The following is a 14,990-nucleotide window of genomic DNA, read 5'->3' as shown; positions in this document are numbered from 1 at the left end:
CCAGAGGAAGCACTGCTACAGCCTGACTTGGAGCCCAGCCGGCCGTGCTGAGCCGGCGACAGGCCAGACCTCCAGTCCCTGCGCACAGGGTCTGGCTGAGTTGTCCTGGGCTCCCCTGTGGCGTGGGTAAGTAACGGCCAGCGGGACAATGGCAGGCTCCAGAGAAGCCTTACCTTGCCCACCTCTAGTTGAGAACTGGCCTCAGATCAATAAACAACAACACTGGGCATGTAGATCCGCTCCCGATCATGCATTTGACTCACTGCCTATTGCTGTTCACTTGGAGTCGATGAAAAAGAACTTACGTGATAGCCAACAAACCTTTCTTTACTTTTGTCTTTATAATTAAGAAGTGAGAATAAATCAGTCCTTGAAGAGGTTTTAAAGTCAGTGCTATTGATACCTAAAAATACAGGAGTTTTCTTTAGGGCCATTATTTCTAAATTTGCTATAGGCAACTATAGCTGCTGAACTTCTTTTAATGAATCTTTAAGGGTTTTGAAGATTATAGTTTCCAGATATAATCTAAATGGGTTAGAGCATGGACAGCACATTTTTCTGCAAAGCGCCACGTAGTAAACATCTTAGCCTCTGTGGGCCGTACAGCATCTGTCCCAACGATTCAGTTCTCAGCCCAATACTGCAAAGGCAGCCATGGATAATCCATAAATGACAAAGTTGGCTGTGTCCCAATAAAACTTAAATTCATGGACACTGAACCTTGAATCTAGTGTGATTTTCACATGTTGAAATATATTACTCATTAGATTTTTTTCCCAACCATTTAAAAATGTATAAACCATTCTTAGCTCCTACAAAGAAGAGGTGGAAGCAGGCTCAGACTGCCCACCCACCTGGGCCGGTTTCGAGGTTCTCAGAGGGCTATCACTGCCGCAGAGTGTGCATCGCCTGGATGGGTTGGAAATGCATGTTTTCTGGCCCCACCCACACCTACTGAATCAGACACCTGGGAGTGAGGGCTCCAGGTGATTCTGACACACTAGTTCGGGGAACCTCAGTCCTAGAGCCGTTCTCTGCATATGTATAGGAATTTCCTGGGATCTTATGAGAACATGTTGGTAGGTCTGTGTTGGGCATGTGATTCTGCATTTCTGAAAAGGCTCTGGGTGAGGTCACACTGCTGATCCCAAGGACTGAAGTCTGCAAAGCAAGTGCCTAAGATTGCTCACTGGCTTTTAAGAGACTAATATGTAATCGCTTGTGTAGGTATGAGTGGGCCAGGCACAGATTATCTCTAATCCTCACAACCCCTTAGAAAGCTGATATTACTACATTTCAAAGAATACATTTAACTATAGAAGAACACAAACATCATCGGAAAGTATGTCTGAGATTAAAAAGTCAACATTTTGCCTTAGCCGGTTTGGCCCAGTGGAGCGTTGGACTGCAGACTGAAGGGTCCTGGGTTCAATTCCAGTCAAGGACTCGTACCTTGGTTGCAGGCTCAATCCCAGCCCTAGTCATGGCGCATGTGGGAGGCAACCAATCAATGTGTCTCTCTCACGTTGATGTTTCTCTCTGTCTCTCCCTCTCCCTTCCACTCTCTAAAAATCAATGGAAAAATATCCTCGGGTGAGGATTAAAAAACGAAACTAACAAAAACAGTCAACATTTTCATGTATCTGTTTGCGATCTTTTATGGGTGCCTACATGTATTTTGTTAAAAATACAACAGATTGAAAAATAAAATAATTTTTAAAAAATACAACAGATTGCACTTTGCTTTCTTTTGTTTGGTTGCTGCTTTTTAAACTTGACAGGTTCCCCAAGACACTGAACATTCTTACATAGCAAAATGAAATGGCTGCAGAAAACCCTGTATGTCATTCAGACTTTGAGACATTAAATAATGATTTAACCAATAGCTGCTATAGTGAGTCTAGGTTGGTTTTTTTCTCTCTCTTTTTCTCTCTTAGTAGAGACAGGATCTTAGCTATTCATGTAGTTACATCTTTGCACATATTAGAATCTTACATCCCTGATGCCAGATTCCTAAATGTACAGTTGGTGGGTCAAAGGTATGAACCTTTTATAAAATATTACAAGCACTATTTGTGCTTTAACTTCTGCAATCCCTGTGGCAACCCCATACAACAGGGGAGGTAGACCCTGTTTTACAGGTGAGGAGACCAAGGTACAGAAAGCGTGCTTCCCAGGACGACAGCTGGGAAGTGCTGAGACACGGACCTCATCCAAATGGGAGTGGTGGGATCCCCACTCCGACGAGGAGGGTGCCCTCTCCTAATCCCAGCTGCTGAGGGGGAACAGTGTGGAGAAGCACTGGGCCTATCCAACTACTGCCACAACGATGTTGCCTACATGGGACTTAAGTATATGAGGTTCTTCATCTGCAAAGTGGGGATAATGATATGTCAGGACAAGTGCTCAGCATGGCCCACGCCAGGAGTGTGGTCAGGACTCGTTACCCCTGTTAACAGTGTGCCTGCCCCTGCGACCCCCCCCAGAACCCAAACATTTACACATACATGATTAATCTCACCCCTTTCTCTACCTGATCGCCATTATTAGGACTTCACTTCACTACCCGAGTGCTGACTCCTTGCTAAGCACGTGAGCAGGGGCTGCAAGATGTGTTTGAGAAAGGCGCCTGGAGAAGACGGTTCCAGAACTGAGTTCTCAAAGGAAAAAGACACTGGCTGGATGTAAACGCCAAGGGGAGCTGCGGGCCACACAGCACGTGGGAGGGTGAGGACATAAGGGCACTCGGGCACTGCAAGAGTTCGCTGTCCCGCGGGGCAGCGGGTAGCTGGAGGCTGGGCATATCTGCTGGTGACAAAGAGGCTGAGAAAGTACTCCCACTAACTGAAATTTACAAAAATCACATAGATCTAGCAACTCAACAGCCACCCTCTACTGAACAGTCAAACAAGAGAAAAGGAAGCCAACACTTGCCGAAAGCTAGGCTCTGTACCACTAGGTGTCACAGTAAAAAATGGAAACGCAATGTGAGCAGCACTGTGGGAAAGCTTATGAGTACACAGGAACGTACTACAGCTTCTGAAAGACAAAGAAGCAAAACTGTTCCTGTAACCCAGGAACCCCAGTTTGAGAGCCATCTCATGGAAGTTCATTAAAATGCGGGGGCTGGTATCTTATAAAGATGTATTTACACGGCCCTTCGTAAAAGCGAAAAATAAAAAACAAAAGCAAACCCAAAGAGCAAACTACTGATACATGAAAAAGGACAAAGGTAAACTAGCACCTGTGTGTAGGGCTGCATTTGTATAGCATTGCGTGTTAACACATGCGACACGGGGGCTGCCTGAGAGGGAGCCCTGGTGTGTTTCAAAGGTCCATGGAAAACACACGCTTTCCCAGTAAGACACACATTTGCTTCTTTGCTTTAGTTAGAGCAGCCTGATGTGGGAAGAGATCAGCTGACAGGCCCAGGTTACATCTGAAAAGCGTCACCACGTCTCTGAGTTTTGAAAAACAAAGTATACACATCATTACTTAACATATATGTGTCTACATCAGAACATGGATCCATGAAGGCAAAGCCAAGAAAACACAGCGGTCCTGTCGAGGCGGAGGCTGCACGAGCTGGCGTGAACACGGGGCCTGCGCGGCCACCCGCCGGGGAACAGGAGACAGCTGCACGGGCGGGGCGCACTTACCGGTCCTCTGGCTGGGTTCTGCCTCTCTGCCGGCTTGCTGTCCTTCGTGCTATTGTCTTGTGGGCAACAAGTGCCTTCAGGTTTCTGGGTCACGAGGGCAGCGGTCTTCTTGTTTTTCAGCAGGTGCTTCAGAAGCTCATTGCCCACATCTCCTTTGGCAGCAGGGGGAGGGCTCTGCCCTGAGGAGATGGGACAGACCACAGCTGTGTCTCCTGCCTGACTCCCAGCCTGTCCCTCTGAGGGAGGCCCCTCAGGGCCTGGGCACTCCTGGGGCTCGGCCATCTCCGGCGTGACCTCTTCAACCGTGGCAGGAGTGCTCGCGGGCCGCGTGTCCGCCCCTGCAGTGGCGGATATCTGCGGATGGGGGGTTCCTTGTGAGAACTCCTCGTGGGGCAGGCTGTTTTCCAGGTCTGTACACCGCTGGCCTGCGGCCGCGCTTGCAACCGACGAGCCAGCTGCTTCCCCCGGCTCGGGCTCTCCTTGCAGAGGCAGCTCGCTGGGAGTGTGGACTGTGGGTGTGGAGGTAGTTTCAGAGACACTCGGGGTCGGGGGAGCAGTGATATCTGAGTGTGGAGTGGACGGTGCCTTGGTGGACTCCACGTCATCATCTTTCTTCTTTTTTCTTGTTCTTTTCTTCTTCCCCTTTTCCTCTGGGATGATATCAGAATACAGTTGAATGAGAGACTGGGCCGATCCGGGGTAACCTTGTCCATGGGTTAAGGCAGGGTCTTGGCCACAGGGGAGACTGCTGTTGGCTCCTGGCGATGCTGTGGGCAAGGCAGGTGTGAAAGGAGCCCTCACGGGGGACTGCTGGAAGCCAGCCCCGGGAAGACTGCTGTGCGCCTGCTTACCAGGGTGGAAGGTTGGGCTCCCGCCAGGAACTGACAACGAGTCAGGGACCAACGAGGGGGGTCCTATCTGTCTTCGCTCGTTGGTCTGCATGAAAGTTGGGGTGGGGGGTGAATTCACAGACCCTTGTGGCATGCTCTGCTGCTGCAAAACCTGGCCCACCTGCTGCTGCTGTTGAGGAGACTGCGGAAGGGGCCGTGGCGGCTGCAGGAAGTCACAAGGCAGGTCAGGGCCGTAGAATGGGGCCTGGGGCACGGCTGTCCTTGCGCTCAGCTCTGGACCGATCAGGCCGTGCTGCTCCAGCTCCATCCTCTGCTGCAGGGCTCGCTGGCGGTCCACCTCCTGCATGAGCTGGATTCGCTGCCTCTCCTGCTGTTCTCGGAGACGCTCCTTCCGTTCCCGTTCTTGAAAACTTTCACTAAAGGGGTTGTTGTCATCAAACTCCACCCGTGGGGGCGGGCCGCTCTGTGGATTTGCATTGGGCACTGTCCCTGGGGCTGATGTACACGTTTTCATTGGTAATTGGGCAACTGGAGGCTGGACCCGGGGAGGGTTGAGGGGGAGGTGAGCAGGGGCACTGGGAGGCTGCCATCCGGGTAAGCTAGGCATCCGCGCGGGGCTGGTGTGGCCAGGAATGACAGCTGAGTGCTGCAGTGGCTGGGCCACCAGGGGGAAGGTGGGCGGGCCCATGGCAGGTGGGGCAGCTCCGGGAATGGGGGGCGGCACCCTGGGCATGACAGCAGGTGGGGCCATTGCATGCTGCTGCTGCTGCTGCTGCTGCTGCTGCTTGATCCGGTAATCCTCCATCAGCTCCGCGTGCTCCTTCTGCTGCTTCCGGATCTGGAAGAAGAGTTAAATCTCACTCATGGATGGTGCTGCAGGTGCCCAAGGGCTCTGGGGGTTATACCGAAAGCAGTTTGATCTTAATACAGGCAAAAATATTTGGCTGAGGCAAAGGGCAAAATCACAAAAAGTTGGATTGATAAACATTAACTAAAGGTTGCTAATCTTTTTTAACAATAGAATTTTTCTATCATCTGTAAAATTTCTTTACTTATGAAATACCAAAAACAAATTTGAAACAATTTTCTGAAATGAATAGTAAGAAAACCTTACTGTGAAAGTCAAACTATTTAAACTGCACAAAACAATAAAAACTCCACAGAAATCATTAACTGCGACACCTTAGAAGTGACATTAGTACACAAGTTTAGAGTAACTGTGAGATTTAACTCAAATTTACCATTGAAACATGTTACAATTTCACTTCTTCAATATACAAAATGGCTCGACATGTTAGGATAACTACTAGCACGCGTTCCACACCCTCCCCTTCAGGTTAAAAGGACTGGATTGGAAAACTCTGCATTTAACAGCTAACATGCTCAAGTGATGATTTCTGAAATGTGTACAGGCCCAAGGTAATGTTCTGAACAGCTCCTAGTAGCGCCCTAACTGACTGGTGTCAGTGACTTCATTCCAAAATCCTCTGTGCCCCAGTGCAAGATGCCATAGACTCATCCCAAGGGAGACACTGCCCGAGTCCTGGGGGCGCATGGCCTCCCTTAGGGAGCTGGGAGGGAGAGGCTCTGGGTGACATTTGCATCTTTCAAAACCACTCCAATTTTGGATGTATGCATATTATACCAGTAGTTCTAACAGTTTCCCTGGCCAACTGGCACATTCTCTGCATGTGATAGTTCTGACCTGCTCTCCAGTAGCTGTGTAACTTCTAACTTATTTTCTTATCTTTTCTAACCCGTTTACTGGCATTGGATTGGGGAAGTGGTTCTCAACCTGTGGATCGCGACCCCTTTGGGGGTCGAAGGACCCTTTCACAGGGGTCGCCTAAGACCATCGGAAAACACATATATAATTACATATTGTTTTTGTGATCTATCACTATGCTTTAATTATGTTCAATTTGTAACAATGAAAATACATCCTGCAATCAGATATTTACATGACGATTCATAACAGTAGCAAAATTACAGTTATGAGGTAGCAACGAAAATAATTTTATGGTTGGGGGTCACCACCACATGAGGAACTGTATTAAAGGGCCGCGGCATCAGGAAGGTTGAGAACCACTGGATTGGGGAAGCAGTATGATAGACACTGAACACCTCAGTACCTGGAACACAGAAGGAGGTGGTCCCTGCCTTTCCCAGGACATTTAAAACTACTTCAGAAAACACTGTCAGCAATTGCTTACTTTACTGAGATACAATGGATTGTTGATAACTATACAGGAACAGATGAGATGCCCATTTTCCAAGTTCAGTATTAGCTTCTGTGAGTATTTGATGCATGGATATAAAATTAGGCCCTTAGCATAGAGAAGTTATAAAAATACACTGAAGGCAATGAAAATACTAAAATTACTTTATAAGAAATACCCTTAGAAGAATATTTACTTGCAATAAGCACAAACCCAGCGAGTAAATTTAAAGAGAAAAGAAACCTCTCACTCTGGATTAGCCCCAGTGTAGCTTGCAGATAAGTCATTTGAGTCAAAAACCCTAATTCCATAGTCAGTGTGAGTGAGCATGCACTCACCTCTGCGAGGACTCAGATCCTTTTGTGTGCCATGGTTTAATACTCACGTCTTTGGAAGGTGGTACAGAAGGTTGTTTACTAGAGTGTTCATTACAGAGAAAACACTCCCATTTCTGTCAATCTACTCTGAATGCCTCCCTTTCTATATTAACATTCAGATTACTTTTCAATTTTATTTTAAAAGTTAAAATAGACAGTTAGAAGCAAAGTTGACTTTTTGGGTGGACAATTCCATTAATGTTAACGAACAGAGACATTGGTGTAGCCATCGCCACAATCAAGATACAGAAAATTCCTTCAGCCCTGACCAGTTTGGCTCAGTGGAGAGCGTCAGCCTGTGGACTGAAGGGTCCCAGGTTCAATTCCAGTCAAGGGCATGTACCTTGGTTGCAGGTACATCCCCAGTAGGAGGTGTGCAGGAGGCAGCTGAATCGACGTTTCTCTCTCATCAATGTTTCTAACTCTCTATCCCTCTCCCTCTCCCTTCCTCTCTGTAAAAAAATCAATAAAATATATTTTAAAAAAAAGAAAATTCCTTCATGTGATCCACCCCTTAGCAGTCACACCTTCTTCCCTCATCCCTTAGCCCTGGAAACCTCTATGGTCCATTTTTATAACTCTGTCATTTCAAGAATGTCATACAAATAGAGTAGCCTGTAACAGTTGGGGATTAGCATCTTTTACTCAGTATAATGTTCTCGAGATCCGTTCAAGTAATTCTGTGTAGTCCTCCACTGTGTGCGTACACAACACTCTGTCCAACAATTCACCCCTGAAGGACACCGGGGTTGTTCCCAGGTTTTGGTGACTATGAACAGAGCTCTTACATTTGGTAAAAGCTTCTGTGTGAAGCCAGGCTTTTAATTCACTTAGGTAAATACCTAGGAGCGGGCTCTTAGCCCATCTTGAACAGTTACTGTTTAATTTTAAATAAAAAGTTAAAGTTTTACTTCTTTTTAAGTATAATTGTTACTTCAATGAACATTTTGAGAAATATGTTCTGGCTTGTAATGGAAGATAACAGCAGAATGGTTTCATTTTTCAGGAATGAGTACTTTTCATAAAATATACCATGTATTTTAGAAATATTTCAGAAATATTAATAAAAATACTATGAAAATGAATCACCAGAATGACTCAAATGCTTTATCTGAAATTTCACTAGAAACCAGGGAACTAAAGACAATGGGCAAGCAAAGGTCAACTCCCAGTGAACAAATACTTCTGGGGCCCAATTCTTGTTCCTGCCTGAACCAGGGTTCCCCGTGAGCTCTGTGCTCAGTGGAGCTGAGGACCCCCAGAGGGATTTTTTAGGCAGGGTAAGTACCTGGATTTCCCTGGCTGTCCCAGGTTTCATACCAGAGTGTGGAAGTGGCTCCTCTAGGTCAGGGTTATGAATTAACCTCTTCAGTGGCACTTATTAAATATGTGCTGTGTGACTACCACTCCAGGGACAGGACTGGCTGTCACTTCCTAGGTTAGTGAGAGGCCCACAAGCTGCTCCTGCGTCTGCCCAACACTAATCAAGCCCTGCGTCCACTCGCCAACACCTGCCCGCCGTGCAGAGGCGGCCGTTACCTGCTCCAGCTGCTTCTGAACCATGCTCTGCTGCTCAGTCACATGCTTGAGTTGCTCCGCGTCCTCTTCTGGGAACTCACGCCCGGCCTTCTTGGCGGTGCGCTGCTTGGCCGAGAGGGCCTTCTTGGATTTTCTGTGTGCGCCGATTTGTTCTTCGAGGTATTTCTGCTGCATCTGAAGCAGCTGCTGGGTCTCCTGAAGCCACTCTTCGTATTGCTTACGTTGGGAGTCATCTGAGTGGATAATGAAAAAATCAGCTCTGTTAATTTTCTAGAGTCCAATAAAAAGTTACACAAATCCATTTTGTAAGGAAATGCATTTTACCATGACCTTGTAATAGGTATTCTGAAAACATGATACTAAACATTAGACCATAATGTAACTATAAAGTAGGAGATTTTCGAAAAATATTTATTTGAGAAAACCAAAGAATGCATGTTTTTAGCTCACAGGCTACCTTCATACTTATCAAGACTATAAATCCAGTTTCTGAAAGCAGATGACTTTTATCTAACAGATAAAAACAATCTGCTCAACTACCAAGTTCTCTAACTCATGTGTGTATTTCATTAAGTCACATTTACAGACTTTGAAGAGACAAAGTAAGACACATGTATCCTATTAAGGTCCAAAGCATAGGTTAGGTATCCTTTCCCGTGTCAATTTCCCTAAGTTTTAAGGGTTACCCTTTTTCTTAATAGTGAAAACATGTCCTGAACCGAGAAGAAGGGAACCTAGAATGCCTTAGAAAGGACAATCTGAAGTCTATGTTTTATAAAGGAAATCTCTAAGTTAAAAACATTGGTAACTTATGAATTTTATAATTTAGTGCTTGTATAAGTAAGCAAAGTAAAATCTTTAATTAACCAAGTAAAATCTTGACTACTTTTATGACTGTCATTGATATTGCCCCAAAATAGTTATATCTCTTCATCTTGTACCAACAGTCCTTCTTTATTCTTTAAGGGCACTTCACGTCACTGATTCCAAGTTAAAAAAAAAAAAAGTCATCTCATGGTAGTGAAATTCAGAATATACCTTTTTGAAGACAAAGAAATGAGTAAGTACAATTTCAGGAAGGAAATTCGCTGAAAAATTACATCAGTGATAACAATATTGTCATACAGTGAGAATGCAACCAAAGCCAATCAATGGGCACAGTAAAGCCAGAAAAAGCCAGTTGGTTACAGCAGTTTGTTTTTAATGCGAAATGTGTTCAAATTATGATAATAATTAATGCAGGGGAATTTTAATGGGTCAGACTTTGGGTTTGTTCCTAAACCCAGAAGTCCCAGTACATGTATGAACTTGAAATCTAGTCTAAATTTGAAGGGCATTTTTTTAAGAACAGGCTTTTTCAACAAGGTTTCAGAAGTTCTGCTTCTGGTAGAATGAGACCTACCGCAAGGAAAGCCTTTCTGGTTTCTGGAACCAGGAGAGCAGAGGTGAGCAAAATGAAAAATAATGGTGAAAAAAAAAAAAAGTTAGCTAAACAGTCTGAAGATTTCAGAAAGGTTCAGTTTGGGGAGAACTTTAAATACTATCCTGAACCACCTTGGGACCCCTGGAGATAACTCAAAAGGACTCAGTGGCATCCTGCATCCTTGCCCTTCACACCATGCTGCTAACCCAAATGATTCCTAAGCACATTTCCTATGTTGTTCCCATTTAGTGTCCTTGTCACAGAGGCAGACAGTCATTAGAGCAAGAAAAGGCTAAATTCTAGTTGTAAAGTGCCCAATCTACATATAAAACAAACAAAAAACCCAGCAACAATATTGAAGAGAATGGGAAAGGTGATTTTTCTGTATTAAAATATTTACCTAACTATAATTCTTCATGCATAGAGAAAAAAAGCAATGAAAATCCATGCCTTGAGGAAAAGACACCAAATAAGGTTTCATAAAAGATGAGGGCACTCAGACTGAAAAACACACCTACACTAACTCCACGTTTTTAGAACACAGAGCGCAAACAAGCAATCCCCAGAGAACAGGTGACTTATTAGATTTATACTTACTGACAAAGCCTGGACCAAAATTTGGAGGATTAGGCCTAGAAAGCTGATGTGTTATACTGCCATCCTAAAATAAGTAAAATTTACAAATAGGTTTATTCCACATTTCAGTTAAAGGGGGGAAAATTTTTTTAAAAAGAAAGAGAAAGAAATGGAAGGGGGTGAAAAAAAACCTTTAATTTCCTAAGACATCTTTAAAGCTCTCCTTTTAATAAAAAGTAGATGAGTTGAGTGGTGAAAACCTATTTTCTGAAAATTTTAAATTATCTCTGAACTATTTCATTTCATAGATTTCAGTTGAAAAACGTGTGAGGTAAGGGATGAACCATCGGAAATACAATAGTAGGGCAAATCAAATACTGTTAGCACATAGCTAGAGATCATGTAAAACTCCGCTTTTTTATGAAATCCACCTGGTTTCTTCTGCAATTAAGACATAAACATGGGTTCTGGGTTGGCTAGATCCCACTTCAGAGCACACACTTCTTTATTAACAAAGCCCGACGTCTCTAAGATGTACAAGTAATTGAAAATATTAGTCTCATTTTTTAAATTAAATGTCTTGTTTCTTCCAGGGTGACTGAATAAACAGTTTTTAATTTCACAATCTAATACGTTTAACTTTGAGAATATATTAATCAGTCGTTACAAGTTCTGTTAGACATGAGCTGTACACAAGGTAACGACTGTAAAAGACACCAGCAGCCAGAATGTGCTGTATGTAACCCTTACACTGCGAGGCTGGAGACCATTTGACAGGCAGGAAAAAATGCAGGTCACAGGACGTATACAAACTTTGCACAGGAAATTTAGAGTGGAACTGAGTTTTTATAAAAACTCATCTATGAAGCCTATGTTTTTTCCACCGCCTGAGATGCAAGATGGTCTCTCTTCTCTTAATAATAAAAACACAGTAATCAGCATAATAAAGCTGAAGCACAAACTGCCGGGCAGAAAAGAAGATTCCACAAAGACATGTAGTAGGTCACTTAACAGGTAGTTTTTTTTTTAAATCTAGGCAGATGCTTGAAAAGAAAAATCATTGAAGAAAACTCTGTATGAGATGAGCAGGTCTACTTTCCCTAACATTGCTTGACACTCAAATTTATACTTCAAGATGATTATCATGAATGGTGAATATTCAAAAGACTAAATTATTCCAAGGAATAAATAGCAGAACATGACTGTATCTAAATAGAATGATTACAATCAGTATTCTACTGTTTATAACAGATTTACATTTTTAAAAATAATGAGTTAAATCCAAAATGCAGAACATGAAAATGTCTTTGTGGAGTCCAAAATAAAAACCCAAGAGATTAACCAAAGAACATATATGCATAGCCCATGGACATGGACACGGACAACTATGTGAGGAAGGCCGGGGGTTGGAGGGGCTGGGTGGAGAGGAGCAGAGGAGGAGGGAGTGGGGACATGGGTAACAGTGTCAGCAACAGAAATAAATAAATGTAGAATCAGAAACCCTAAGCATTTGGTTGCCCTCAAGTGACTTTCTACCCTTAAATATATGGGTCCTTTTCAGAAACTGTGGTCAATTTTAGTCTTAATAAGAAAGTCTTTATTCCTGCTGAACAGATATCTAAGCTCCTATGTCTTCCTAGAAGTGGCCTCGCTGGGCAGAAGAGGTCTGTCAGGAACAGGACAGTATGGTTTTGGTGACAATACCTGAGGAATGGCCTGTGGCAGGAGAGTCTGGCCGTCACCTGTTTGCGCTCCAGGCACCGACTGGCCCATAAAGGGGAACCTGTGAGGGAAGCACTAGGTGTCAAACGACAAGCACATACAGCTACACTTATTTTAAGTGCTCCACAATTTGTCTTCCCGGGAAGGAAGAATGGCATGTCCGCATCATCATGAACATCTGCGAAGGCCCAGTCTTCTGTGCCAACCCCACTTCACCCTCCGCACCCTCTCTGAAGTGCAGCCTCTTCCTGCCGCCCTGACTCATGAGTCCCAGGCCCACCAGTGAGCTGTGGTAAGTAGGCCACACCAGAGTTTCACTTTCTATTCATGATTCATCATGCCCTAAAATAAAATTAATTCAACTCTTTGGATAAAAACATCTAATGAAGAAATAGTTTTATTATATACATTCTAAGAAAATTTTTTTCTTCTTCCAATCTTTATTTTTAAAAATGCCTTTTCTGAACTGAAAAAGTAAAGATAATAGGTAACTTAGCTATTTTGTATTCTAAACTAAAGATGCACTCTCAAGAAGTTTCACACATTTTCTATACCTAATGTTAAAGCAAATTAAAAATTGGTCACAGACCAAGAAAAAGTCTACAAGGTTAAAAATATTTGGCCAGCCCAGCTGGTGTGGCTCAGTGGTTGAGCGTCACTGGTTCAATTCCGGGTCAAGGCACATGCCTGGGTTGTGGGTTCGATCCCTAGTACAGGGCGTGCAGGAGGCAACTGATTGATGTTTCTCTCTCATTGGTGATTCTAACTCTGTATCCCTCTCCCTTCCTCTCTAAAACAAATAAGAAGATACTTTTAAAAAATTGGCCAATATATTTTGTTGTTGTTGTTAATCCTCAACTGAGGATATTTTTCCATTGATTCTTAGAGCGGAAGGGAGGAGGAGGAGAGGCAGAGAGACACACACATTGATGTGAGAGGGCTGGGGACAGAGACTGCAACCAAGGTACGTGCCCTTGACCAGAACTGAACCCAGAACCCTTCAGTCTGTGGGCCGACGCTCTATCCACTGAGCCAAACCGGCTAGGGCTGGTCAATATTTTGATTCACCTATCACCCCTGCACCCACTACAGCCTGGGCAGGAATGATCTCTTAATCCAAATATCACTCACTGTCCATCACCCTCAGTAGAGCATATCACACTATGCTGAGGGGCTAATACCTCCACTTCTTCAAAGCACTCAGTAGAACAGCAAACGCTATGCCTAAAACGTGGCTAATACCTCTAATTATGAGGCTGAACCAGCAGGGGTTCTAATTCTGAGGTCCATCTTTTAAACTAAGTGCTAACCAAGTTTAGCATTTCCTTCTATTTTGACTATAAACAGCAAACTACAGTATTATTAGCAGTGGTGTGACTTTCTGCAGATATTCTGACTTAATAGGTCTGTGTTGGATTAATGCAAATGCATTTTTTAAAATTGCCATATAATTCTGACAGTGGTCCATGATAAAAACTTAAGATATAGCCCTGGCTGGCATGGCTCATGGGTTAGAACACTGGCCCACAAACAAAGGGTCTGGGGTTTGAGTCCCGTTCAAGGGCACATACCTCAGTTGTGGTTCACTCCCCATCCCCAAGACTCATGTCAGTCTTACAAGCCTTTCTAGGATGTTTTATTATGTTTATCCTGAAACTAAAGGAAATTGATCATATCCAGCTAATATCACAACAAATATAAATACTACTCATTCCTAAAACATAGTGGGCTTTCTTATATATTTGAGTTTTGGAGAGAGAGAGGAAGTTGGAGGGAAAGAAACATTGACGAGAGAAACATTGATTGGCTGCCTCCGGCCTCTCCACTGGGGATCAAGCCCACAGGTCAGGCATATGCCTTAACCAGAAATCAAACCGTGACCTCTTGGTTCCTGGGGCGATGCTCAAACACTGAGTCACACTGGCCGGGCTAGAACATAGGGTGGTTTTTAGGTACTGTATATTCTTTGTAGGAACTAGTAATAATTTCATACACTTCTTTTTGCACAGGAATAATGAGAAACACCTTCACCTACCTGTTCATGACCATTGGTGGCATGCCCATATTGTTTTGTGCCATTACTTTATTGATGCCTTTAAGGGCCACCATTTTGGCTTTCATTATAGGATCTGTAATTGCATCAAAATCTAAAGAAGAAATATATTTTAAAGTTACTAATTTCATAGTACTTGGTTCAAGTTACACTTAACTGTCACAAACATTATGTAATTTAGAGGTTTTTATTCCTTATTATTTAATAAGCATTATCACAGGTTTCTAGGCTAGGTAAGGAATGATGAGATACAAGGAACCTTAACCAAATTTAATGGCATCTCAGTGGCCCATCATTGAAGCAAGCTTGGATACCTTAGTCCTGCAGGAGTGAAAACAGAAAGCTTGTACATTGAAGGGGAATGACAGCAATAATCTAAAGCAGTGAGATTCTTTTCACCCAAACTTTCACATGCTAATCAAAACTGCTTCAAAATGTTAATGTCCTGAGAATTTACAGTTATTTCCAATACTAAGGAATTCCACTAAATCAGTTACTACCCTTTGAGAGAAAAATGTATCCATTCTTGAGGACATAGCTTTGCAATAAAGATAGGCTACTGAGAAAAGAC

The 14,990-nt window shown here is 43.6% G+C and overlaps 1 protein-coding gene across 28 annotated transcripts in view; it reads right to left on the bottom strand.

Annotated features, from left to right (window-relative positions):
* KMT2C (lysine methyltransferase 2C) overlaps positions 1-14,990 on the bottom strand; it is a 262,590-nt gene that overhangs the window by 25,654 nt on the left and 221,946 nt on the right. For 26 of the 28 annotated variants that reach the window (XR_004975251.1, XR_004975250.1, XR_004975247.1 and 23 more), the window contains 5 exons: positions 14,402-14,513; positions 12,349-12,427; positions 10,666-10,729; positions 8,646-8,878; positions 3,660-5,348 (listed from right to left, as the gene is read on the bottom strand). Coding sequence is in view for 22 of the 28 variants with exons in the window: in XM_036356219.1 (XP_036212112.1) it covers positions 3,660-5,348; positions 8,646-8,878; positions 10,666-10,729; positions 12,349-12,427; positions 14,402-14,513 (2,177 nt within the window). In the remaining 6 variants the exon portion in view is untranslated. The remainder of the gene's footprint in view (positions 1-3,659; positions 5,349-8,645; positions 8,879-10,665; positions 10,730-12,348; positions 12,428-14,401; positions 14,514-14,990) is intronic. The other 2 variants (XM_036356218.1, XM_036356214.1) reach the window with 2 other exon arrangements.

Source organism: Myotis myotis, unplaced genomic scaffold (genome assembly GCF_014108235.1).
Source record: "Myotis myotis isolate mMyoMyo1 unplaced genomic scaffold, mMyoMyo1.p scaffold_m19_p_25, whole genome shotgun sequence".
Classification (NCBI taxonomy): domain Eukaryota; kingdom Metazoa; phylum Chordata; class Mammalia; order Chiroptera; family Vespertilionidae; genus Myotis; species Myotis myotis.
This window is presented reverse-complemented; position numbering and strand designations above follow the sequence as displayed.